The sequence below is a fragment of the Tigriopus californicus genome, chromosome 1 (assembly GCF_007210705.1).
Source record: "Tigriopus californicus strain San Diego chromosome 1, Tcal_SD_v2.1, whole genome shotgun sequence".
NCBI lineage: Eukaryota > Metazoa > Arthropoda > Copepoda > Harpacticoida > Harpacticidae > Tigriopus > Tigriopus californicus.
This window is the reverse complement of record NC_081440.1, coordinates 1,899,166-1,926,838: the sequence shown is the minus strand read 5'-3', so window position 1 is coordinate 1,926,838 and position 27,673 is coordinate 1,899,166. Positions and strand designations below refer to the sequence as shown.

Sequence of the window (27,673 nt, the reverse complement as noted above, 5' to 3'; positions counted from 1 at the left end):
GAAAGAGTGAATTCCGCTCGTGGCGACACTGTCAGTTTTGCCCGCTCCGCTCACGAGCAAACACAATAAAGGGAGAGAAGGAGAGAACGAAGAACCGGATCGAGCGAACCTCGGGGGAGAACGGAGCGAAAAAGAGCGCCTCGCCGCCAAAACTCGGTCTGAACTTCTGAGGAGACACGTTATTGCACATAATCCTGATTCTTGAGACTCCTCACAGTCAAGCGCTCGCTTCCTCGCTCCAGGTGCATGGATGGTGAGTATGTGTGACTGTTTTTCAGGCTGTGGAGTCTGGATCCCGGCACATTTTACATTTTTCCCCCTTGTTACATGGCTGGATGGAAGAGAGGAACCGAGGAGGAACCCCACCACGGACGATCAAATACCAGATCTGCTCTTGAGTGTTTCCCCAACACAGCTCATGAGTAGATGGGAGTGAGTGAGTGCGGTCCATGGTGGTGTTCACTCAGAGAATGATGGTGATTTCCTAATCTCTCTCGAGTTCATCACATCAATAGACTCTCCAAACAGGATTGTACAACTAATGAGTCGCATACTTCAGATCTGAGGGTGAAGAGCTTCTCCCGGAATCGGTGTCACAGAGTGGTGGGGATCAATACCCAATCGATCTCCCCTTGCTGAATTACAGGAAGCCTGTTGAATTGGCGGCCCTTTTTCTCCAGGAACCAAGGCCAGACTTATGTATTGTATGTCTTCTTCTTCCTTCTCCTCACCTTGTTCCCTAAATTTTTCAAGAATTGGAGTTGTGCCACTCACGTCGTTTGGCCGACTTCTTGAAGCCTTGAAGAGCACCTAGACAACCAGAGTGAATAGAGTGGCATTTCTTTGTCAAACTTGGCTTGATTCCTGGAATTATTGTCACAATTCCCAAAAGCAGAGAGTCGACTCTTGAGGATCCGCGAGAAGAAGAACCCTCCCGAGTCTGGGGGTTTCGCCTACATCAACGGTGTGCAAGCGGGAAACAAGATCTTGCTTGCTCCACCAGAAAGCTTGAGAAAACGTAAAAGACAATGGTGATAACAGATCGTTTCCTATTCACGTGAAAACTCCCCGCCGAACAATTTGACAGCAATAATTGCCTCAATTGTAAGGTTCCATAAACTGTCCATCATCTGTGCTCAGTGTGTTTTCTGCGTCCATGATTTTGGATTAACGTCAAAACGCGATGAAGATGAGCGATTTGACTGGAATCCCAAATGCGCCCAACCAGTGTCTCTACAACGATCCCTCCGTCTATGTCAAGACTGAATATGATCAAGGTATGAATTTCAACGGAATAATTCCTTATTTATCCTGTTTGGTGATCCTTTCGATTGCTATCCGAAATTCCACGAAGTCTTAATATAAACACACCCGGGGCCGGATTGGTGCGTCTCCTCCACTATGCGCCGAGTTTGATGAGAGTGGGTATGCATCGTAACGGCTCCCATAGCCAAACTCAGCTATGAGCCCGTGGTCGATTCTTGTCAGATTTAGGTCAGATCAAAGATCCTCAGATCTCAATGCACGCGCTTGTGTTTCTGGAATACTGATCTCACAATATTACGCACAAGTAGCCCCACTATCAAGGTGTCCAATCAATTCCTTCAAGGTTACCTTTCAATTTCAAGCACTTGAAAACACGACCAAACTTGTTGTGGACAAAGTGTTCTTGTTCAAGTGGTGTTCCTGCGAATTGTTCTATATCAGGGCTCAGTAATAGTAACTCATAATGGGGTGTATTGTGTTCAATAGAGATGTTCATTCCATTGAATAGTAGTGATGCCTAACTAAGTGAGTGTACCAGAAAGAATGTTTAAGTAGTGGGGTTTTCGTAAGTGCCATAGATCAACCATTACATTCATTATGGCTTCGGAGCTTTCCAAACGAATTATTGAGGTACACCGTTTCCCAGAAACATGGCCTCATTTCAAAGAGAGGAAAGCTCCCGTCAAGAGTCGTGCTACATATTTGTTGTGCCACCACCCACCCCTCTAAAAATGAGTAGAGGAGTCTTTCGTAAGTCATATTGCCTCGCAGGTGTTGCTACAAGAATTAAATACACCCATCGAATATCTCCGAGGTTGAAAGAACATACTTATTTGCGTGATATACCAAGGCAATGGTTGGTTCAGGAAGACGGTCAAATAGATTTTGTATTAACCTTTCAGTGTTGTTGCTACTGTGGTTTATTCCACGAATATGTTAGTTTAAGGATGGAATTCTTCTAACTTTGGGATGTTATTAGTCCTTCATTGATCAACGTTATAAGCAAAGAATGGGTGCAAGCCTTAAATCTAACTTATTTTTCAAAAGAAAGTTTTTTATGAAGTTATTCAAATTATGATAAATTTAATTGTAACCTGTACCTCCTCTAAAGGGTTTATCTGATCTAAAGATTTGTCAACCCCAAATTTTCAACATGCATCGGTTATACATAAGAAAATTCTGTCGAGCTACAAATTTGGGCAATTCCAAAGCTATTACTCGCTAACAGATTGTAACAGATTTTCCTCGTTTTTCTAGTTTTCTTTACCCCCCCCCCCCCCCCCCCACACACACAAAAAAAAAACAACAACTTATGTTTACAGTTCCATCTGGCCCGAGGAATTCAGTTTTATCCCGGACTCAAACTGCATTAGATCGCAACTCAAGCTCTGCAAACTTTATTCCTTGTTTGCTTTTCTTCTTCCGATTTATCAAAACCAATTTTGCTCATGTACACAACAAACTAAATTGATATGTTCTTTTCATATTATTTTAATTCTATCAAAATATTATTTTTTTGACCCTTGGCTATTCTTCTAACTTGTCATTTCTGTAACTTTTTATGTGATGTGGAAAAGAGAGTAATTGCGAAAGTTGATGGCTTCAGAAGGGAACAATCACGATAAATCTAAATTTTGAAAACTCCTAAGTTCATAGTCTTTCTCTTCGTTTACAAATCATATTGCTGGCAGTATTTAAACTCCAAATTCTTAAAGGAGTTTTTTTTTAGTTTTTTTTTTTTTATTCAGTTTTTCAGAAGCTTTGCTAACCGTTACTGAAGAATATAATCCCGCTACTTTTAAAATGACAGATTATAAATAGTCAATTTATTAAGAGTGAAGCTCTACATTTATTTGGTCAGCCAACGAGTTTGAGTTGTAGACCGCGCTAACCCTTGTATGTAAGGTTAAACTGGAAACTTAAAAAGAAAGGTCCTAAATTCTAACTTGAAAGATGCTACCGGATCAACAAGTGTATAACGCATGATCACTTACGAATATTAGCGGGAAGCAAATTAAACAATGAAGGAGCCCGAGAAAGAAGAGATGTGGACTTCATTGTTCGAACTAGCCTGGATTCTCGAGGACTTGAAGGTGCTCGCAAAACGCACGTTAACCTTCTACGGTCACTCGATAGAATTGACCCTAAAACTCGGGTTGGGACAAAGCTCATGAATTTGAAAACGCTCGGTATCAGATACCCTTTCGTACCTTCTCTGAACACTGTAAGTTTAGTATTACTGTATTACAATTATTGCTTTGCTTAGTTTTCCTCACTCAACTCTTCCTTGAATTCATGTTGAACATTAAGCTCAAAATCCAAAAAAGGGAAAAGGCTCCTTGATACTCGTTTCAAATTGAGAAAAACAAAAGTGCCTCAACAACACGGCAGATCTTCCAAGTACCCATTAATTCATCTCTGTTGAGAACGAAACCCTACTAATATTGCTCTCTACTTTCTTTCTACCTCTCTCTACCTCTTGTCAGGTAGATTTGCCTCAAAACACTAGTTGATGCCCCTTGCTTTGCTTCTTCCCCCTCCTCCACCTTTTCCCTCGAGTGGATTTCCCCCTCTACTTGGTGGGTTATTGCTTCAATGGTCACATCAACTTCATCTTCTCATTATCATCTCAACTCATAGTGCTCAGCTTTCATTCTTTTGCTTGCTCCTCTCTAGGGTCGTAGCCAGTAGTACGTGTACGAAGGCAGCTCACTAGTAGGAACTCGTCAATTACGTAAGGGAAATTCAAAGAATTCTTCCCAAGATTCAAGCAATTCCACGATCCGGGAACGGACTCTAGGTCAAGGATTTACTGGGAAAACACGGCCGCCACCTGCTGAACGTCGCTCGTTGCTGGGAATGGATTTGCGCCTTTTGAATAGAAAGTGAAAGGAGCATTGACTTGTTAACGTATTTGTAAAAGACGCCATGGAGCCAAACCAGTCCTCGAGATTCGGAGAAGGGCCTCCTGCCCTTCCTTATGATTTCTTCGTTTCACCTACGTTTGTTTGAAATGGAGTTGTTAAGGTCAATTGAGTGAATCAAAGGTCTTTGACCTTTGCCGAGGGTGACGAATAGAAAATCTGAAACCATTAACTTTTCGTGGCAAAATGTCTGAATTGTTATTTTCTTCGTCAATGGTATGAAATATAGCACAGAGTATTTGAAAATAGGTTAGATCAGAAAGAGGTATTTCGAAATAAAGTCGAAGATTTTCGAAAGATTAGACTTCCAACAATGTTTTTGAGGTGGACCCACCCAATAAGCAAGCATATGTGTCAGCTGACAGTTCGAATTTTTTCTTCTGTTGTTTACGTGAACTTGTTGAAATCTGATTCAGTATTGTGTGACGCAAAAAATGGTAAGAGTATGACATATCTTTTTAATAAATGCACATTGTCCTAAAAAGGAAGTCCATTTTCCAGAAAGTATTCGCTGCCTATTTTTTGTTGAAAATATATAAATCTCTTCCAACTTAAAGAAGAGCCGTTTTTCTCACTTGGCAGAACCCATCCATAAGCCTTAATGATTTGACATTGCTTGGCAAATTTTGGATACATCCTGTCATATCAACAAAGCCAAATTTGACTTGCACGAGCGTTGAGTGAAAAGTGTGCCCCCAAAAACCATTCATTTTATCCAAAATTAGCTCCTAATATGATCACAAATCTTACCAAATGAATTGATTTGACCAAAATTGACGCCCGAAGTCTGGCTTTGAGAACTCAGGAAAGGTAATGAAAGTTATGTAGTCACGTAATGACTTCAGAAACTTGAATCTTCAGCTTCCCCTCTGTCAGTTGCGTACGCTTTTAGCGACAAAATTCGGGACGAATCACATAACAATTAAACGTTACAAAAGTGACTTGCCTTTAGTTGCAACGATCTAAATGTCCTATTTTGCGAATCTAATATGAAAAAGGACTCACAGTTGCTCTGACCCAAGGCTTACCGATTGGGCGAGAAACCCATCCACAGTCCATGTTTTAAGAAGTCCGTGATCATACGTACAGTACATACCTTACACACCATTGCTTTTCAAAACTGATTTGATTATTTTGTGCCAAAGATATTTCAAATTTGATCCTTTTCCAGTCTCAAAAATGTATTAATTGAGTATGGATTTGTATTCAGGTGCCTTGCCCTATTAAAGCTAAAATTTCCCTTCTACATTGTAGAAGGGCTTCAACATCAATTTCACACCAGGAATATGTGCTTCAAAACGCATGTGATGTGTTGATGCAATCAAATGCTATGTACAGTTGTTCTGTTTGATTCTCAATTATCATTTTTCTAAGTTCGTTGTCAGGATTGGAGCCGATGAAGGACCTTTGTGTCTTTCTGGTGTGTTTTTCTGGAAAAGGTGGGCAAAATATGGGCTCCTTTGCGTAGCGAGATTGGAACCGCCATCATTTCATTGATCAGTTAGGACAGGCTTTGAGGTAGATTACCGAGCGTATTAACTGCATGTCTGAAGTAGATTATTATGGGCTTGTTCTCAGATGAAAAGAGGCTTACCAACTCGTAATATATATACGCAAGACAGAGGGGGAAAAAGTGGCATTCCCCCACCTTGTGATTAAAGCCAATTCCAATCAGATCGTCATATCAAGATAGAGAGAACTCTAGAGGACTGAAGGGGAAAACGGGCAGGCATGAGTTGTCATTACGTGATTTTGAGTAGCAATGCTATTCCAGTGTGTGTTGAGGGTACTTTTTCTACAATTACTTTGTCATCACTGTGATTGTGTATGTTTGGTGAGATGATCTCCTGTCTTGCTCTTTTGTTGATCGTTGTCGCTCTCAATGTTGAAGATGTTTCGTGATGCGGGTTTGAAAATTGGGCAAAAATATAATGGACATAAATTACGCATTGATCACTTCTCAGAAGTCCTCGTTATGTCATGTGGACATTGATCCATGATTCGTAATCGTGACCAGAGCATATTTTTTCCTTAAAATAAAACTTCACCTCGATATTTGTTGCCACTAAATCAAAAGATATATGATCTTTTTTTGCGAAACATGTCTCTCTGAATTCGTTACATTTCTATTCAACGTGTAGGGTTGAATTAGTACGCGCATATATTTTAGGTGCTAGTAACGATTCGTTTGTAATGTACACTCTAGCTCGTATGTTTCATCTACATATGTAACATTTGACGGTAGGGCATCGCGTGAGTTGAAAGCTTATTCATGGAACCTTTTCAAAATGACCAACGGGTCGTAAAAGAGTTCAGAAAACAATTTGAGATAAAGTCAGCTGGACAACGTTTAGGGAGTGTACCCATCATGACATGTAATTAATATGGGCTTAAACACAATTCGTTATAGCAGTTTTGTAAGCTCCCATTGCGATCGGTTTAGGGAAGCCATAAGCCATACTGTTTGTTGCCTTGGAGCTTCAAGATCGCATGCATTCGTAGCAATCGTTTGGATTGTCTGGGCTTGCTTTGTCCCAGACAGAATTCCATGAACTCGAGCTCTTGCTTCTTTACTGACTCGTAGAGTTCCAGTTTGATTGATACGCAAGTTTCTTCCCCTCCCTTTCATAATGTTCTTCCTAAAACACCATTGCATCAGCCTTACTTTATTAGTCAAACATAAGTACGGCTGTTGATCAACATAAATCGGTCATGTTCTCATCAAAATGTGCTTTGGCACTTCATCTAGTTTCCCCTTGATATTTGGGACTTCAAACGCCATTCTCGCCCTGCTTTTGGCCAAGAAGTGCACTTTTTCCCCGGGCTAAAAGGTAGCTCCTCGAAAAAAGTCTCAATAAATGGCTTGTCCACCAATGAACGTGGTCGTAGAGCAATCCCTTGACGAACCCCCTCGGTCTCCTCTTGAGTCTTGGGGACGGAGCAGAACCATAAAAATGAACCGAACCAGTCAGGTAAGAAGTGAACGTTGCAGATGGTTTTTAGGCAGTTGAGGGGGGTCGTACAGGTTGCAAAAATGAGTGCTATTAGGCTGGAGGTGGCCGGTTTGCAGTCAGCAAAAAGGCAGTTTTTGCACGTCCATGGATGTTTGCAAAAAAAACTTTGGAAAACGAGAGCAATAAATTTGGTGATCACTTACGAGGTTGTTCGCTTTGCTTTTTACAATGACAACCAGTCTTCTTTGACAGGAGAGGGGATATATACTTTTTCGTGATAGAGTTTTAATAAGTTTAACTGTACTAAATGTTAATCTTTAGATACGTTCCCAGGAAATGAACAAAAACTTCAGCGCTTTTCCTTTGTCTGACATACTGAATTGGATATTTGAGGCCAAAAAAACACTTCAAAAATAGCCATTCATGTCAGGGCGTTTGCCGCCAAAGTAAATTGGATTAGAATAGCAAATCAGTTATTGAGTCGCTATCGTGATGAATATTTTCAGTCCTTCTTCATTTGGTGCAAAAAAGTCTTATCAGGCAAGAAAAGTTTTCTCATTTGACATTTCCCGGCAGAAAACGTTCGTGAGACATATCACCTAAACCATGTAAGTTATCTAGTCCTCGCAATAACCCAGCCATTTCTCATTTTGACGGCCTAGGCCTAATATTTGAATAAAAAAGTGATGAAGAGCCGTCGTCGGCCTCTAGCTCACCTGTTCATAGCGACCATGTAATGAGTGACAAACGAGTGTCTTCTTGAGTTTTCTCTAGCAATACGTACAGGAGTGTAAGAGTCTCAGTATAGACGACAGACAAGGAGGCAAAAAAGAGCCTTTCTGTGTCGTCGTGTTGCAAATGCGAGCCTGGTCCGCGATCAATCTAAAGAGTTTGACTAAGGAAACCATGCTCTCGTAGTGGACGCCTTGGGACGCCTTGGTGGTATCATCACTGGTGTTGGGGTGGAAAACTTGCCGTCTCATCTCCCTGTCAACTTCTAAATGAGGTGAATTCTTGGAATCACCTTTGTATTCTTGGCAAAGAAAGAGGTTATGTGAGTGTGTGAGTGTGTCTTGTTCACCCTAGCAATGTCGTTCGCCACCTTTGATACGTACATTCACTCCCTTGGCTTAGGTGCATGCACCGTGTTGAACCCTCTATGTACGTACGTTTGGAGAGAGAAACTGCACAAAGGCCGACCAAGAAAGGAATTCAGGGACGGTTTTGGCTGAACCAAAGATGGCCATGACGGCGGCCTTGATGGGCTCTGTGGGCTCTGTATTACCTTGATCGCGTCTGAGCCAAACATTTCTGGATTAGCTATTAAAAGAGGTTATTACCCAATTATCTCTCCAGTGCGAGACCTATTTTCGTTAACTTGCATCACAAATGTTCACGAGGAGATTCATGATCATCGGGATGAAATTAGTTATGAGCCAATGAATCTCCCATTGCTGACACTGAGTGTAAGCTTGTCTAATGATTTACATAAATGAAGTTAATTGCAGTTACGGTCTTAATCCCTTGAGACTTGTGTAATTAATTGCAGTAACCGTACAGAGCATGTCGATTTTGAGGAAGATAGCTTATTAAGGATGCCATGGAGAGCAATGAGTTTTTCATAAAGTTCAAATGGAAATCGATCAGAAAGGGTTAAAGAAATACAGGATTTTTCATCACTTCAACAATTTATTCCCAAAATGATACAAGAGGATGTCGACAGAAGCACCAGGGGCGGTTTGAGGGGGGGGGGGTTATTATGCAATGTAACTAGCACACATACATTTTTTTTTGCGGACTTCCTTACCGCTACCGGGATTGGAATCCCAGCAGTTCAAGACGAGAATTGTATTGCAGTAATGTTTTGGTCCATCAAATGTAAACGGAACGAGCAAGAAAGTACTAAGCGCTGACCGAACTTACTCATTAGTTTGGCTCACAGAAAAGCTGGACAAAATTCAAGCATTTACTCATAAAACAATTCACTTTCTTTAATTGTCCATTAAAATCTTCCATTGGACCACAAGCTAGACGCTAAAGATTGAATAAACTTTATAAAAAAAATCACGAAAGCCGCTTGAGAAACCCTTCTTAGTGTTAATGAAATCTGTTTGTTTGGTTCCTTTCAGACTCTCCCAATCCCAGTTCATCCATGTCTTCGGGTGGAGCTGTGGCCATGTCTCCTTCGGACGTTCCTGCCAACGCAGCTCTATTACACGGAGGTCTGAGCACTGGGTTGCACGTGGGCGGGAGTGGTGGGCCTTTGAATGCCCTTTTATGGGCCAAGAGCCAACACCTTCCTTTGGAAATCACCCGACAACTCCAAGGAATATATGGTGACCATTTTCCCGTTGAGGCCCGGCATGCCTTGGCCGGCTGGATCGAGACAACGGCCTTCAACGAGGAATTGGACACATCCAATCCCCAATATGAGGAACATGCCAGGATCATGGTCCAAACCATGGTCCAACAACTTCAAATCAAAGCCGCGGAGTGTCTGGATTATCATCACAAACAGAAATTGGAACACATTGTGGAACATTTCAAGGTAAATGATTTCAGCAGCGTTGGATTGAGTCTTATGATATGTTCCGTGTGTAAAACAGTGTTGTTACCCATAGTTATTGGGTTGCTTCCTTACCATGAATGAAAGGAATTGTTTTTTATGACTCATTAACCGTTTTTAGGACCAAAATCCTCTATGGTACTAAATGGATGATTTTTTCCCATATTTTTATTCACTTTATATCTGGTCCACCAATGGGTTAGAGCTACCAGATTTGACTTGGCATGGAAAATAGGTTTCATCTGAAAATGTGGTTATCATTTTTCAAGTCTGACTTGAAATTTGCCAAATGATTAGCAACGCTCCAACGCCCTCGTATTCCCTACAGACAATCGAAGCAAAGAAATCAAACAAATGGAGGAGCCCAAGAAGAAAGACAGAAGGACTTTATAATTTCAACAAGTATTGATCCTCGGGGGCTTAAAGATGCTCTCCAAACGCACCTTGTTGCGACTATGATAACTAGAGTTGACCTTAAAACCTGGGTTGGCGCAAAGGTCATGGATACCTTTGAAAACTTACTCTTTTTTAGTAGATACCTAACTTCTCAGAAAGCTGTACAGGCTCTACTTCTTTTTGCTTTCCCAATACGAGTACTCTCTCATTCCTGCTACATTCGTACTGTAACATCTTTGGACTTGCTTGACCTTTTGCAAACCTGCTGAACTAACTGGAGCTCAAGTAAGAAATATGTGATTTCCTGGATCAATTGAAGTACCCAGAAGCAAAGGGGTTTTCCCCTCTCCAGGTTCCGTTTTGACACTTGTCTGATCTCTCGATGCGGTGATCAAACCCTTTTGCTCTTTGAACCTGCTCGTGCTTTTAGAAAGGAGGAGAAACACAATTTTTCTATTGCATTAATTGGACGTAATTGCTTTTACAAGAAAAAAGGATTCCTATTCAAGGAACGTCCAAAAAACCAGGCGACAATCAAGATGCTCTTTGCTTCTTACTCTTGTCTGGGTTTCCACGCGGAACTTGTCATTTGGTTCACGTGAATTCTGGGAATTATTTGGGTGTTCGGGATTATGTTATGCTCCTAAAAACATTTGACTGCCACTTCCTCTTAATCCTACAACTACTACTATTACTTCTACTATATAACTACTCCACGACCCTGAACGACAGGACCAGATGTACCATATTCTAAAACAGAAACATGTCATGCTTGGAGGAAACTTTTGGCTGTAGATTGTAGAAGGACAAATATGGAGGGATTGAGTGTTAAAAACATTTGCTCAAGAAAAGCCTCGGGTACAAATAAATCCCTCTTGAAAGGACTGCCAATTGAAAGGGAATCAGCAAATTGAATATCCGTCTTTGTGGTCTGAGGACTGGTGAACGCAGTGCAGTCTTTCCCCGCTTGCTCCCCACTCTCTCCTTTCAAGTTTGTGGAGTAATCTGACGAGAAGAAAACCTATAGCGATTCCACGTCATTTAACTGCTTGTTTGTCCGTCACCGCAATCTGCTTTTCCCTTTAATCGGGGGTATTTTCTCGTAAAAAGCTTTGAGGTTGTCGGAAAATGGATTCCCTCTCGTGTATGTACTACAAGTCTTCTTTTGCGTCTCTATAGGACGTAAATTAAGAGAATTCGTCTCTCCGTGAGGTGGACTACCTGAGAATGACGTCCAAATACGCTTCGTTATTGAGCGCTGTCATGGCGACACTGGCCAACTGAACTGCTTGAGAACGAATTCATTGATCAAGGCTTGCCAGAGTGAGCACAAAACAACTTGGAAAACAAGTAACATTCGGACAGATGAAAAAATCGACAAGAATGCTGAATGCTCACGTTTCCGGATTCGAGGAAGCATGATCCGAGGTTTGTATCGAGATTTTCTGGAAATCCAAACTCATTTCTGGTGAGGTTCACTCGCCATTCTTCTTTCGTTCATCCTCCATCGTGACGTTGGGGAATGTGACTGATGAGGAAAACAAGAAGAGCGGTGAAATCGCAACCCTGAAATTCTGGTGGGTTCATTGAGAGAAATAGCTCACGGATCCCACGGTTGTTCCACACGTTGTTGCTCTGATGCCCATCCGAAGAATTCAATAACTGGGGGCCTTTCTCATCAAGATAATTCAACAAAGGGGTTTGCAAGCTACGTGAGCACAAGCTGTACCATGAGACACCTTTTTCGAGTTGATGAGCCATTCTTCAACATAACAGTCAACTCTTATGAGAGGAAGCCAGAAGTTCAAGAGGATGGGAAAGACGCTTGGTTTCCATCATTTCAGTGTTTGGTAATTAACACAGGCAAACTCATGACTTAGATGGGACTTCCTGGAACAATTATGCCACTTGATTGGCTCAGGAAGAACCTCCCTGCACTCTGCTAGCGAGCAGATTCATCAGCCCTCCATTTCGAAGGTATTTCTGTAGGGGCTGAATGTATCCAATTTTTCATAGAAGAGGCCAATCAAATATGCTAAATTATGGCAGGCGTGGTGAGAGCAATTTTCAAAACTGATAAGGACTTTCAATGGCTAGCCTAATGCATACTGAAGTTGGTAACATTTTGTAAGAGATGGTGATTGTAAGTCGTAGTCGAGAGAGCTAAGCGGAAAAATACGTCAAATGACCCTTTCGTGTGTTTTTGTTTTGCCGATCTGTTACAGATCAGTAATTAAATGAAATACAATCTTCGCAAGATGATACGTCAATGTCAAATATTATTTTGCTTTGCACCTTATATCTAAAAGAGTTGAAGTATTTTTGACGCTTTCAAGCGGTTGCTTGTTTGTAGTCGTCAAATTGTGCAGCTTTGTAACTATTGTACAAAAATGAAGAAGTCCGAAAGTTCATAATTGAGTGCTCTCAATTGCAATATGTTTAATTTTCCAAGCAATCTTCTTTGGACTCGAAACTCTGCCTTGTTAAAAAACGGCGTTATCTTGTGATTTGATCTAATAAGATTGAACTGAATGCTTGATATTGTGAACCTAACTCAATGCGTAAAACAAAAGGTGTTGGAATGGTAAGAAAGTAAACGTTCTTTCCGTATTTTTGATCAAGTGGCTCTAATTCCAGTTGACAAATCTATCAACTTTTGCACATGACCAAAAATTTGACAATACTCAAACTGTTGTTTGATCTGGCCAACGAAATCAAATAGAGAGCCCTTGTAACATACCAATTCAAAAAACCGTCTTTCTTGGAAATAAAGTAATAACCATTTCATCCTCTCGAAAGCTTTTAAAAATGTTTTCGGTTTAATTCACTTGAACTTTTACCACGTTGAATATACCTTGTACTGCACTTGTTCTGAAGGTCTTTAGGCTATTTATTTTCGAAATGGTGGTTTATTTTGATCCCGACGTACGAGACATTACACGACTCCGCTACTTCGCTACTTCAATTCACGAATGGAAGAAGGGAATGATGGCACTAGTGGGAACAGAAGAGGAGAAGGGAAAAGGGGGGGCTCGGCGAGTTTCCCAAAGGGTTCCAAAACAAAAGGAAAGTCAGATAGATCGGCTAGGCTTGTGGTCGGGTGTTGGTTCCATTCGTTCCATTTTCATAGCAAGTCAAGGCGAGCCAGAAGACCAAGCTGGATGGTTGGTTGGTTGGCGAGGTGAGCGAGGCGAGTTCGTGCCAGAAAGTATCGATTTTTTGGGTTTGCGAATCCGCGAATCCCGAGGCTTTTTCAAGGGAGGACGTCCCACTTGGAATGGCGAGTAAATCTGCCAATCAGAGAGCATTTTTGCAAATTATTAACGGCGTCTTGATGAAGAAGCCCTTCCACGAACACAAAAGGTTAGGAAATTGATAAGAAAAATGAGGGAAAACCTTCGATGATGAATGTTTTTTTTTCTCCAAGCATTTGAGTCCATTTGAACCTGTTGGAGAATGAAGGTTTGAGAGTTCTCGGGAAACACGATGATTATTCATCCTTGTCGACCAAGCTGAGTATTCCTCCGAGTCACTAACATTCTATTTGGGACATGAAATGGCGGGACATTTAAACTGACTGCCTCCTCCTCCCCTCTCGATCTTCGGTGGTATTTTTAACTCCATCCGAGATTCCTCGCTAAAGGATGAAGCACTTTTATTATGATAACCAAGAGGGCTCATTATTGATCTTTGCCTGCCTGGCTTTGGTGCTACACCTCATGATTGTTGCAAATGGCAAATGTAAACTTCTACGAATCAATCTGGCCAAATGACTACTCATGATGGTTTGGCCACCGATTTATGGCCTCTTTCAGTCCTTCTCTCGCCTTGTCGACCACGTTACATTTTCTTCTATAAAACATTGGACTGTTTCACCAAAGTCAATACAGGCACGGCGAAGGGCGAGTAGGAAGAGGAGGGAGTAAACTCTATTTTAAAGTTTCCTTTGTACCTCAACCACACATCAAGCGTTAGGTGAGAGCGATTTAGTTACCCCATTATAAAGTGTGTCTATCTCTCTCTCTCTCCGTATCACTCTCCTCGGCTTTTTATCTTCCTCATCATGTCCAATGCCGAGCGAGCGAGTCCGTCCGTCTCGAAGCAGAAGTTTTTTGATAGGCCATAATTTGCCAAAAATTGCAGAAACGCCTTCCCCTTTTTTCTATTTCAAGCCACCTCACGGAGGGGACGGCATTGTTGGTGCCTTAGCCCGCTTCCACCGCATTTCTAAGTTCTTCTCCGGACTCGTCGTGATGTCCCCTCCCCTTTTTTATTTACCAAATGAAAACTGCACCATCCCCAATCCCGACCAACGTACGTGCTAGCGTTCCTGTTGTGGCTGAAGACCAGATTAGAAAACTGCACTTTTTAAAGCTATGAATCGTCTGATCTTCCACCTTTGATTTACGGCAAACCCTTACACTTTTGCGACTTTAAAATTTAAGCCTGAAAGAGTGCCATTTGGCAGAGATTTCATCACTAATATAAATCAAACCTTGGCATGGTTTGATGCATGAATTTCATTCTTAACTTTTCTTCTTTGCCCGCCAAATGCATTCTATCAACACTTCAAGGATTGTACTTTTGAATTCCAGCCAAGGCCTGCGACGGAATATGAAATCATTCATGTTCACACACGTGGGCCAGGAGCCTCGATATTAGTAGTATGGGAAATTCGATCTCGCTTCCAAATATTGCACGTGTGCTGTTGGTCGGGGAATCATTCGGTAGCGAGCTTCGGCTTTCGGCCTCGAGTTGAGCGAGAATTGCGGAACTTGGTCCGGTACCTCCAAGAAGTGGATGCATTTTTCGACGAATTATTTTTTCCGTTCATTCTTTCGGCACGAAAGGTCTACAGGGCGGCCACCAATAGGCTGTCCTGAATTGGTACCTAGGACGAGCACCTCAGGTGTGTGTGTGCATCGTCTATATACAGAACACACAATGAAGCCATGAAGGGTGGTTGAGCAAGCTTCAAGCCCGGAGAGCAACCAACCAAGGAAATCTTCTTCTTTGTCTTTCCGTTTGTTCTCATGTCATGAATGACAAAACTTGAATATTACAACAACCCGAGAAACAGTGCGAAATGGGAGCACAGGATGGCTTAATTAAAGCTCAGGAGCCAACAAAGCACTGACAAAAATCGATGGTCTAATCATTCCGAGGCGGTGGTCGGGCTTGACACAATCGTGTTTCCCTTGCGTGGCTCACAGTACTGCAGCGAATGCTCGAGTGTGATCACGAACCCAACCTCTTCTGATTGAAGGTTGACGCACCCAAAGCCAAGCTTGATCATCTCCAATTTACCTCAGCTCAAAAAATGAGCCGGGTTTAGATTTTTATGGTGCATGATGATTACAAAGAGGGGGTAAAGAAGAACGAACGAAGGGGACGGACAGACAGACAGACGAATGGCTGGACCCTCGTCAGAAAAAAAATAAGTAATGTACCTACTACAAGACGACAGGATTGCATGATAAAACAACTACTTCACTCCTCGAGAGCCAAACATGAATGTGCTCACCGGTTCAATGGTAAAAACGATACCAGGCTCATCACAAGTCGAGCTCAATTCTGTATTGAAGCAGAAAAAATCCAATATTGCTCGTATTTCGCTTTGCCTATAGGGAATATTCACAAAATATCTTAACACGTGGTTCCATCGAAAACATTCAATGATATGTTCTAGCTCAAGTTCACGGGCCCTGAATTGGCTTGAATGGTATGCCCAAGTCCAGAGTGAAATAAGTAGTAATCTTTTTTGGCATAATTGAGAGTCACAAACACCGACGAAAGGCACAAAAAGTCACATTCTGAACCGCACCCAGGGTCGACAGGATGTTGGTCAAAAAAAACCTCGAGCTTACAACATTAATAATGAAAGGGAGGAGCGGTCGGTCTCTGAAGGTAAAGCGGGGGGAAAAACGTGTGGATCGTGACCAAAATTCTGGTGGAAGAACGACGGCCCCATGACGCCACGATTCTTGAGAGCATCTTGGCCCGATCCCATAATTTGCAAACCTTGATGCCGAGAGCCGCGTTTTGATGTTGAATATCCAATGACGTTCGGCTAGGGGTACGTTTTTTCTAATTTAAATCAAGGAGGATGAAACGATATTTCTTCAATTTGAGTCGTTTGACAGATTGAATACTTGACGGTATCATGTCAAAATGATTTGTTTTGTCTTAGGAAGAAGGATTGCCGTAAATCGATATGGAGCGCTTGTTTCGTAGATGCATTTTGAGATGAAAATGACCTTTCCCTAAAACGCGTGGTATTGGTAATCTCTCGATCAGGTATCTGGATAAAAAATGATTAGAGATACGATCATCTTTGATATCTTTTTACGAAGTGTTTGACCGTGTATTTTAGAGCCGTTTTATAGAGCAATCAATGCACGTGAAATATTGAAGGTGAGGTGGTGCGCCTTTTAACACGAACTTTAACTTGAGCGCTCTAATCAACTTTTTGTCATCAGGATTTGATTTGTTTCTAAGTTTGTATGTGATTCATCCTTGGTTATTATTTCATAAAAGCTTGCATTGGGACAACTGAGCTCTTTGTTTGGATTTGAAGATACGTTTTTTTAGAGTACGATTTGATATGTTCCAACAAAACAGAGTGCACAAACTAGATAATTTGTTGAATGGGACCCTACTCATTTAGATGCATACAATATACTTACAAGAGACAAATGAATAAGGAAAATGATGTAAATGGAAACAAATACATTTTTACGGTTTTGATGCTTAAGGCATCCTGTCTAATGATGCGTGGGAATTCTATATAGAGGCATGTTATAACAAGTGAACAACTCGACAAAGATAAGAAGGTTTTTGATCGGAATTTTTCGCTTGAATGCTACGGCATCATTATGCAATACTGAGCTGCATTGGCGAAGAAGACGATTAAAACCAAGGACCCAAGAAGGACAAGTCTTTCGTATTCTTTTTGCGGCTTACTTATTAATATATTTTATTGCTTTACATTCATGATAAAAAGCAAGGATGCATACGCAGTACGTACTCGTATATGAAATATGTTCTCTCATAAAGAGAACTTTATATCCCCGCGTTAAGAACAAGATAATTTGATCTCCAATTGAGCATTATTGGCTTTCAGCTCGTAGTCGTCAACGAGCCTTCTTCGATGAAGTCTCAAACTCATGGTATGCATTATTTACATAGGACGGTTTCGCATTCATAATTGCCACATTGGACTGACTGTCACGCTTTCACATCTGTGTGCGAGCGAAAACAAATGAAGTTGGGCGGTTTCATGATGGATCTCGAAATCACCGGTTTTCTTCATTGCAAACGGCGTTGAGAAGCATTTCTTACTCGGAAAATGGTTGCTTTTCCTCGTAAGCGGACGGAGTGCATCCTTCAGAAATATTCACTCGGGCCGATTCCCAAGAAAGAATTTCCAAATCGCCAGAATCGAGTGCACTTTGAAGCTCGTCACGCAATTTTTAGAGGTGGCCCTGACTGCCTTGCATTCGTTGGCATTCGCTCTTGAGTTTCTATTCAAGGGCCCTGCTTCTAATCTACTCGTATATACAGAAGATACTTGTTCGTCCCATCCAAAGTTCCAATCTTATTCAAGAATGATGTACATTTTTAACCACGTTGGAAATTGGCTTTTCTTCCTCTCTTTATAACAATCCAAGCTTGGCGTGGTGTAAACTTTCCCGCTGAAAATGTTCCCTGATCACTTCGTCTTTCAGCCGGAGATGAAAGAACAGATTGAATTCTCAAATCTTTTTGTGTCCTTATCTCCTTTGTTCTCGTTTTTGTCGTTGCCGTTTTTGTGGTTTTCCCTATTTATTGAATTTGTTGTACGGCCAACAAAAACTCCCCGAGGATCGCATGTCGGTGCTTCAATGAACGGTTTTTTTTCGGTCCTGATATCCTGTCAAGTCTCACATATATAAGGTCTTACTTGATGTACTTCCTAAGGCAACTAATCAATGCATTTATGGGGTCAAAGTCGGCGTGAAGGCATGAATTACTCGACAACGACATTTACCTATTCATTTTATAATTGGAGACTTTTGCGGTCCAATACTATATATTTGATCTTGAGCGGTCAATCCCCTCGGTCTCATTAGCATAAGCTGATTGTGGGAAAGGGGATTGGTAGATATTTTCAGAATCGCTTCTGGACTTTGCATTGAGAGACCCGAATGGAGATAAAGGGAGGACAGGCCACAAGAAGGATTACGTTCGGTGAAAGCACGTGCTCTCATGGCTTAATAATCACAGCACAATGAGAAGATCAAACAATCAATGAACTCCAAACTTTGGATGGAATTGGCTCATTAGTATGTTTTTGAGCAAGAATACTCTAATAATAGGCTATGAATTCGCTCACAACACAATCTTGAGATTTTCTTTACCTCAATGCAACATAATTTGATATGCTTAGTTTTATGAACTTAAGATGAAAACGCTCTGTGCCGAATTAGAAAAAGTGCTTCTCCATGAAAATTTGCACATGGAGCTTGGAAAGAATCAGCTGCAATCCTTGTGTCTGGCTAATTGAATAAGACGATAATATCAACCAAATTGAGCTTTTCTATTATTAGACCATTATCTTGGTACTAGTGCGTTGACTGTCTTCAAAAAAATTAGGCGTGAACATGAATTGCGAGTCAATATCGTTGGTATAAAAAGTGGAACCTATGATCTGGTTCCAAACATCGATTTGAAACCGAATCTTTTCGGGGAAAATGAGGTCAAGAGTTTGTTGTTTAAACTCTTTTCTGAATCAAACTTGGGTTGATGGCAGATGAATATATTTAACGATCGGAAATCAAATGATGAAGCTAGAAATCCAATTGAAACGGGCAAATCATGACGAGCCTGGACCATTTCCCAAATTAGAGTAAGAAACTCGAGTTCAGACTTGCACCACTAGTACGGACGTTTTCAAGGTGGCTTCGTCAATAGAGACGGCCAAAATATGTAGAAAAATGTCTATTCTGTGACAGAAAATATGCATAAAGGCTAGTCAATATGTGGAAACAAATATGAGCTAAAACCTAAAATACGCATAACAATTGGTCAAAACATCCCAAAAGACATGCTCAGACACTAGCATATGTGCTCAAAATCAAGAAAATGCTCTCACTTCTATACCCACAAGTTGAACTTGTCAAAAGCCCAGTCTGAAGCCAACTCATTGATTTTTTTCTGACATGATCAGATGTGAGCCTTGCCTGCAAACACAACGTGCCATCACATCCAATTCTTCAAATAAGCTATATCATTGTTCAGTGCCAGGTCGGTTCTTTGTCTCTGGATGTTGTTAGCATTTAAAAGCCTTGTTAAGAAAGGTTGGGGAGGAGAATCAAAGTGCGAACTTCTCTTTCACTTGGAGAGTGCACTAGCCAGATCTCCTCCCCTAAAACGTGAACTTTCGACCACGAGATTTGAGCTCATACCATTTGAGGAAGGGTTTGCCTTGTTTTTTTTACCCTGCATTTTCAGACACTCAACTAGAATTTTCAATTTGTCGTAAAAACTGCAATTGTTTTGGTTTCGTCCAAAGTCAAAATAACAATAGAAGTGTGCAACAAAAACCCGAACTTTTCTTAATATGCAAATAAACTTTTTTTAGGACATAAAACATATAATGCACATTTTGGTCGGCAATAGTCCGAGGTGTCTGTTGAAGTGTGTGAAGTCAAAGCTTTGACAGAAACCGGTTTTCGCTAACCCTCTTCCTTTTCCTCATATTGCAATAATGCAATATTTTTCCTGTTCCTCGTCATGCATTTCATAATCTGTCGCCATCTGCCAATGGATTGGGGCATGTTTTGAAAAGCCAAGTTTGGTGCAACATTGGGCACAATTGATATCCACATTGGGTCCACAGTGACCATGCCAGATCATTGTCATGTTTGTTTATCTTGAAAGAAAGGTTCCCTGTGTATAAAATGAAATTTGAATGCAATATCTTTATTTGACTCATATCGTATATTGCGCCTGGAAATCCAAAAAAGCTTGGATCGTGTAATGAGTAATGACCCTTGATGCGGTAGGTCTTGGTTGCGTGAGCATTCAACTGACAATGTATTCTATGAAGATTTCAAGTCAAAGGCTTAAACAATCACATGCCACGAAGTTTGAATTCATGGGACGTTGCAATCACTACTCGTGGGTGACAAAATGAGTTGTTTAGGTTTCTCTAAATGCCCTTAACGGGATTTTAGCACCATTCTGATTCTTAGGACCTAGAATTTACTTCATTCAGAACCATGGAAAAGCAAACAGCTATTGTAATTGGTGTTCGATTGCTTTCAAGTATTAGGAGGATTCAATCTTCTGCAACATAGGAATGGGTTTTGAGTTTTTCTTTTCTCGTTCTTCTCGTAGATTGTTCTTATGTGAAAATGAAAAAAAAAAAAGTAATTTTCATCGAACTTGTTCAGCACTTTACAAGGCAAAATCCAAGAGAATCAGTTTATGCTTCAATGATACAATGCATCACTTAATGCCATCAAGTGTTACTAATTGTTGTCTTCGTTTGATGGGGCGTTTCATAAACGTGCAATTGACTAGACAATTCGTAGCAAGCCTGAATCATTTTCAATTTTGGAGGGTTTTCCCAACTGAATCGGCTTTGTGACGTGCAGAAATGGTGATTTCTCTCAGATTAAGTTGACATTTCTCTTGTTACGTCGGATTTACAGCTTTAATTGAATCATGCCACGGATTTGTCCCTTCGAAGCATTCATTATTTTTGGATGTTTGACCAATTATCAAAGCACTGTTTTGGGCTTGATTGGTTCGCCAATGAATTGTGATTGTACCCTTTCCAAATTGTCTTGGACGAGGATATTTTGCTCAGTATTTTGGTCCAATCATTGAGTAATGATTCCGTGGAACAACTCCTTGAGCGGGCCAAAGAGTGAGCGGATTAGGGACCAATTGATGAGATGAGGTCAGATCTTCACATTTAATGATCCAATTTCTCTCTTTCATTCTCTTTCAGACACGTTACGCTCATAATCCCTTGGACCTTTATCATATTGTTCAGCATTGTTTGCGCCAAGAAATGGACATCATTCAAAAAGCAGATCTGGTAAGTTAAGCTCCGAGTAATTGGAGCTCCCCAAGTAGCCTCGTTATCATTCAAACTGAAGTAAAACCACTAAAACCAGCCGCCAAATCTCAATGAGGTTCTATCCTTTTAAGTAACAAAATAATGCAGGTAGATGAATAGACCCCAAGACCATGGAAAATAAACTACGAACAAGTTTCATAACAAATCTCTCGTTCCTATCTTAAGCTCAACTTATTTTGATCTTTTCCCATGAATGACCAACCAATTCACTCCTTTCATTAGATGAACCAAGACTGTTCCTCGCCGCCAGGTGTTAGTCAAAGCACATCAGAGGCTGCTTACCGGATCCAACAGCAATTGGTCGCCCTTAAAAAGAGTACGGATGAATGCTCGGCCGAAACGAACAAGACCGCTCACATCCAGGAGACGCATTCCTTGAACTATTATAAACATCATCAAATGACAGGTTTGTGTTACATTAACATGACACCGCTAAAACGTGGGTTCGCGGACTTCCCTCATCATGTTGATTTGGTTCCAGTTCAATTGGAGAGCGGTCAACACAACGAAGCCAGTCATGAATATTCCAAGTTCCAAGAGTGGAAAGATCGATTTGCAGAGGACCTACGACAGAGTGTGAGTTAATATGGGCATTTTTGAAAGTACTTTCTCATTGTTACTTTAGGCTTTTTTTGTCTCTATTGATGCTCAAACATGTTTTGATCCGGGTTTTATTTCCAGTTTAATACTCTGAAAGTCAAGATCTCAACCCTGATGAACAGTCACCTGGAAATGACGAAACAGCTGAAGGATCTCCAGTATCGGATCCTGGAGCTGGAACTGAGCAAGTGGAAAAGGGACCAACAGTTATCGGGGAATGGCGCCCCATTTGCCAACAACATCGACCAGATCCAAAATTGGTATGTGCGGTTTTGTCGGCAAAGATTCATGAGAAAATTAAATCACGGGTAGAGTTGAGTGCATATGTTGTACAATGTTCGACTTATAGACGTTTTTATCTCTTTCAAATTTGTTGCGGGTGTGAGACTTGACGGGTTTTATTTACAAAATGATCCGCTCTTTCAAAAATGACATTTTCTTGTTTGAAATATCCCTCCTCCCTTTTTTTAATCCGAGATTCGAGGAATCCAATCCCCTCAAGGAACAGATACAAGGTAGGGAAACGATGGAAACAAAGCTCCTTTTTTGCTCTCTAAATGTCACCTGACAAGACTGTTTTATCCTTGATGAATAAAAACACGTACCTGACGAGAGCTTTGAGCTTAATCATCGTGAAAGTAAAATCCTTGCACCATTATTTCTTCAGAAACAAGATATTTTGTCTCGAAATATGGAATTTCCATCGAAATGAAGAAAAGCCCTGTAACCCAATTTTTTCATTGCAGGTGCGAGGAGTGCGCCGAGATCATCTGGCTCAATCGAAGTCACGTCCGAAGATTAGAAATAATCCAGGAGAGTCTCAACATGCCCAGCCATGAGGTCCCCATGGTCCTGTTGCCTGAGCTCAGCGAGGGATATACCCAACTCTTAGATACATTAGTTAAAAGGTGACTGGATGCCCTCTTTCATTCTTGGAATTTAATCAATAGTTTTTCAAATCTTCACGATTCAAGAGAATCTGTGCCAACTTTCAAGAAGCGAAAGGGCACCTCAATCGAATGAAAATATCCGTTTCTGCAATGAAAGTTGATCCAGCTCTCATTTCTTGTACTTTCATTTCCTGCGGGGTTGACGACTGGTTTTAATTGTTCCCTGGCCTTTTCCTTTCAGCTCTTTCGTGATAGAAAAGCAGCCTCCACAGGTGTTGAAAACAAATACTCGGTTTTCCGCCACAGTCCGCTTACTTGTTGGTACCAAATTAAAGGTCCACATCAATCCCCCGACTGTTAGTGTCAGCATCATCAGTGAAGCACAGGCCAATTCTTTACTAAGGTAAGACATTCTTCTTCATTTGTGCCATCTTCTTGGCCTTGAAATAGATATCCAATCAAAGAATATGCCATCAGTTGCTATCCTTGTTGCAAATTTTCTTGCCGTCCCATTTATTCTAAAGGCCTTTTGCTTTTCTTTGTCTTGGGAAAAGATCTTGATTTTTCTGCGGGACACGTTAGCCTTGCACTATTTGAATCCTTCCTGAACAATAATGAAAAAGTTTTGAAAATTTTGTTCATTGGAACCAAAAAGAGGGGGGGGGGATCAATCGGAAATGAGCATGATACGTATCTGGAATTCGAACAATTGCTAAATCTAGAGCTTTCTAGAGAAGCCAACTTCTTCGGAATGGATAAGCCCCTGGAGTGAAATTCGACCTTACCCTCAAAATGCGATTGAATTATTTCAGAATGGGCCCTAACCCGAAGTCTCGGTCCCAGTTCTCCTCTGGTGAGATTCTCAACAACAAGCAAACAATGGAATACCATCAAGCCACTGGTCAGTTATCGGTCAGCTTTCGAAACATGAGTCTGCGAAAGATCAAACGTGCCGAGAAGAAAGGCACGGAATCCGTCATGGATGAGAAATTTTCTCTTCTCTTCTGGTCTGAATTCACCATAGGCAACAATGAGTTCTCTTGCAACTATCAGGTAAGCGATTTCAGAACCAATGATGATGCATGATTAGAAAATACGAAAAAATATGATGCTCTGCATTTCTCGCTAGCCTCAGGCCACGAATTACTAAGTCAATCTAGGCAAAACTGGTTTGCTTTATCATGTTTAGGTCCTGGCTCCGTCCTTACCTGTGGTGGTAATTGTTCATGGAAACCAGGAGCCGCATGCGTGGGCTACGATTTTGTGGGACAACGCCTTTGCTGAATGGGGTCGGCAGCCCTTCTTGGTGCCGGATAAGGTTCCTTGGGGTCAACTGGCCAATACTTTAAACATGAAGTTCAAGGCCTCCTGTGGTCGAGGCTTAAGCGAAGACAACCTTCGCTTTCTCGCCAGTAAAGCGTTTCGCAGTCAGGGTTACCATCACGACTTTTCCAATGCCATGATGAGCTGGTCGCAATTCTGCAAGGAACCCCTGCCAGATCGGAGCTTCACGTTTTGGGATTGGTTCCATGCAGTCATGAAACTCACCAAAGAGGACTTGAGAGGTCTTTGGATTGACGGGTAAGGTGGTGACGAAAATATTTCAAAGGTTGCGTGACTCGAGGCAATTTTTGTTTCACAAATACTTTCCACAAGTGAAAATGTTATACTAGTCAAATATGTATGGTTAAATTTTGAACCTACCCTTAAATTTATGACACTAATAACCCTATCCTCGTATTAGGGCGCTATTGGGATTTATATCCCGTCAGGAGGCTGAGGAATACCTCCACAAAAGTGAAAATGGTACCTTTATTATTCGCTTCTCGGATTCGGAACTCGGTGGAGTGACGGTTGCTTGGATCACAGGTAAGCTTTGTTCGTTTAACATTGGTTGAAAAATCAACGATGAGTGTTATCTGTGTGTATTCGGCTAGTGGACGATAAAACTGGACAACGCGAAGTAGCCATGTTGATGCCGTATACCCGGAAAGACCTCCTTATTCGCTCCTTACCTGACCGAATATCCGATAGTGTCCAAATGCTTTATCTCTACCCAAATATACCCAAAGATGTGGCCTTTGGCAAGTACTACAACAATCAGCATGAGTCCATGCCCCAAAGAAATCCTAGGAATGGTTATGTTCCTCACCATCTGGTCAACGTCATCCAAGGGTAAGCCAATTTAAAACTTTTTTTAGCATCAATCCGAGTAGATCTCTCTCTCTCTCTCTATGGTGCGTTTGACAGTGGTGTGTTGTATTGAAGTATGTACTGATTCAAATATCTACCAGGCTTCACTGAAAATACCTGAGTTTTTGTTCTTTTTATCTGGTGATGCATTTTCCTCATTCTGATGATTTATTTTCTTAAAGAAAGCATGATCCCCATCCTCTTGCTGTTGTTGATTGTTCCTCTACTGTTTGGCAATCCTCGTCATCCTAGACTTCTGAGGTGAGATGGTCTTCTTTTGCTTTTCTTCATATTTCCTATCTTTCTCTAACCTATTTTATAATCATCTCAATTGTGATTTCTTCTGCGGAAGGGAACATTATTGTGCGTTTGTTAATTTCCTCGTCTTCAGAGCTAGCCGTTGATTACATAAAGTAAATATACTCTACCTATTTTAGACAGGATTTTGAAGAGCCAAATTATGTTAGCCCTGAAGACTTTAAAAGCAATGTGACGTCGTGTTCGTTGTTGTATTTGTACTAATTGTGGTGTTCTATTCTCTCTCTCGCGTCACAGATTTCAAAAAACGTTTCAGACCATTCTTCAACAATCCGATTACGGATAGTGTGCCTCCTCCGAGCACACCCAGAACCCCTCTTCCATCCCACCAACACTCGATATCTTCGAATTTTTGTGAAACCCCACAATCTCCACTTTCGTCTTCATCTACAGCAATGGTCAGCAACAGCACAAACCGCAGTCACCCTGTTCCCGGAGGAATTCCAGGTAAATCCAGGAACCCTGTGCTTCAACCGCAACACAGTTCTTCAAGTACAGATTCTGGCACCGCCATCAAACTCGAGGATGGACCCTTCGGGTAAGAACCTAAGGTAATGTGCTAACTCAAAATGCTACTTTAAAGATTTGAGAAATGTGGACAGTTCGTAAATTTTCTTTTACGCAAGATACCTCGTTGAGCACATTTAGATGATCTAATTTCCGTATCTAGCATTGTCTTTGAGAGTGGCTGACCACACAAGTGTGTCTTTTTCAGACCACGTGGAGACCATTGCCAGTCTCGACATTCCATAATTCTGGCCAAACATCACCAACAAATGCAACAACAACAGCAACAACAACAACACATTCCTTGCGATTCACAGGCACACCATGTGGAGAGTACGACCACATAGAATTCCAATTTGTGCTCATGTATTCATTCTAGCCAGAATTTTTATGGAATTGCATAAAGTAGACGCTATGATGCCCCTGTCCCTTTCTCTTGATACAATCGATGTCCTTATCATTACTGACTTCTATGAATGTTCCTTTGGGATGAATCGAACCCTCCCTGAAAGAATTGGGATCTTAAGCTAGCCCTCTTGCCCTCATTTACTTTTATGCCAGCATTTATATTCCTTCACTCCGAAATGAAATGCCTGATTACAATTTTTGTACATTTTGTTGTCCTTGTAAGAACCTCTTTGTTGTTTGTTTTAAATATGAATTCAATGATCCGGTAATAAAAGGTGTCCAGCATTCATCGACCATTTGCGTGTCCGTCAATCTGTATTATCTTATGATCGCCGAATAGTTCGGGATTACTTATTTCCTGATCCTATTGGTTTGGTTACAACTGAAGAGAGTTATTCTTTTTTTCCCGTCAAGAAGCTACCGCAACAAGTTGCTCCCTTGCGACTCATTTTGGGTCGGGCTGGGGTTAAACGTCAACGAGGAAGGCGTCATTTGTTGTTGTTGTTGTTCAAGATGTATTATTGCTGCGAAAGCTCCAAGATCACCCGATGATGTTCGCATTCGCCCACAGCATTTTTCCCATCCAATAATGTTCAAATATTGACAGGGCATATGTAATGTAATGGGAACGACCACATACTACATAGGTTTTCCAAAGCAATTCGTCTCGTTGCTCAATATGGAACCCCAAGGCCCAGCATTTTGCAAAATACTCCTTGGTCACTAAATCGATCATTCTAAAAATCATTCTATTGGCGCAAAATTGCTTCCAGACTTTAAAGACATTGATTGATTTGTGAAACGTGCGAACAAATTTACGGTACAGTACAGTACATCTTGAAACGTGAGTATCAAAACGAATTTGAGTCGGTCAGTAGTACTGCTCTGACTGTATTCATACAGTAAGCATAACGCACTTAATGCGATTATCTCGAGATTAAGTCAAAAACCAGAGAAATGGAGACTGAGACCATCATTGGCCAGGCCAAACATCAAGGCTCATGAGATGGTCAGATTTCTGAGCCCTTTTCATCCTTCAATTTGTTGCTGATATGAGCATTTTTCGACCTTACCTTTGATGGTAAGCGGATTCTTTGATATGGTGGTGTCATCATACTTTTCCTGCTTCAATGTCTCACTCACGCTTGGTTTAAAGTCCACAATGGGGCCTATGTAGCCACCGGCTACACCAAATGATTGATTTCCTGGCTATTATGAATCTTTCTTGAAAAGGTAGTGAGAAGCCTTTGATAACTGTTTGCAGGTTCGTTTCGAATACAAGATAATTCTTGAGTAGAAGCTATATCAAATTCTTTAAAAATTGCTTCTGATGATATTGAAAAGGATCATTTGGATAAGAATAAAAGATCGTTGACAAGCATTGGCAAACATTTGTCTAAAATCGAAATTTTCCCCTTCAAGGGATTAATGAATCGGCCGAATTGGTTGCTGGTAAGACAATCATGAAATGGGAATGGTGGCGAGGTAAAGATCAACATCCATCAATAGTCATGTTTTAT

At 41.1% G+C, this 27,673-nt stretch overlaps 1 protein-coding gene across 5 annotated transcripts; it reads left to right on the top strand.

Moving 5' to 3' along the window:
* The first annotated feature begins 80 nt into the window (after nt 1–80).
* LOC131886801 (signal transducer and activator of transcription 5B-like) lies at nt 81–26,446 on the top strand. 5 transcript variants are annotated; one of them, XM_059235226.1, is made up of 15 exons: nt 81–253; nt 343–1,277; nt 9,274–9,692; nt 21,106–21,195; nt 21,460–21,643; nt 21,719–21,813; nt 21,919–22,097; nt 22,584–22,745; nt 22,969–23,130; nt 23,540–23,780; nt 23,917–24,308; nt 24,472–24,596; nt 24,665–24,902; nt 25,495–25,789; nt 25,954–26,094. In XM_059235226.1, exons 2-14 carry the CDS (start codon nt 1,184–1,186, stop codon nt 25,778–25,780), a joined length of 2,667 nt encoding a protein of 888 aa, XP_059091209.1. In that variant the 5' UTR covers nt 81–253; nt 343–1,183; the 3' UTR covers nt 25,781–25,789; nt 25,954–26,094. The 5 variants fall into 5 exon arrangements, with proteins under 5 accessions (XP_059091209.1, XP_059091226.1, XP_059091200.1 ...); XM_059235243.1 differs by lacking the exon at nt 25,954–26,094 and adding an exon at nt 25,103–25,181 and having other exon boundaries at nt 25,495–25,633; XM_059235217.1 differs by having other exon boundaries at nt 82–253; nt 647–1,277; nt 25,495–25,776; nt 25,954–26,446.
* Nucleotides 26,447–27,673: the final 1,227 nt, after the last annotated feature.

Coding starts and splice junctions, on each gene's coding strand:
- LOC131886801 (XM_059235217.1), top strand. CDS start 1,184: ATGAAGATGAGCGATTTGACTGGAATCCCAAATGCGCCCAACCAGTGT. Junction 1,278..9,273: donor CAAGACTGAATATGATCAAG/GTATGAATTTCA, acceptor GGTTCCTTTCAG/ACTCTCCCAATCCCAGTTCA. Junction 24,597..24,664: donor GACGGTTGCTTGGATCACAG/GTAAGCTTTGTT, acceptor GTATTCGGCTAG/TGGACGATAAAACTGGACAA.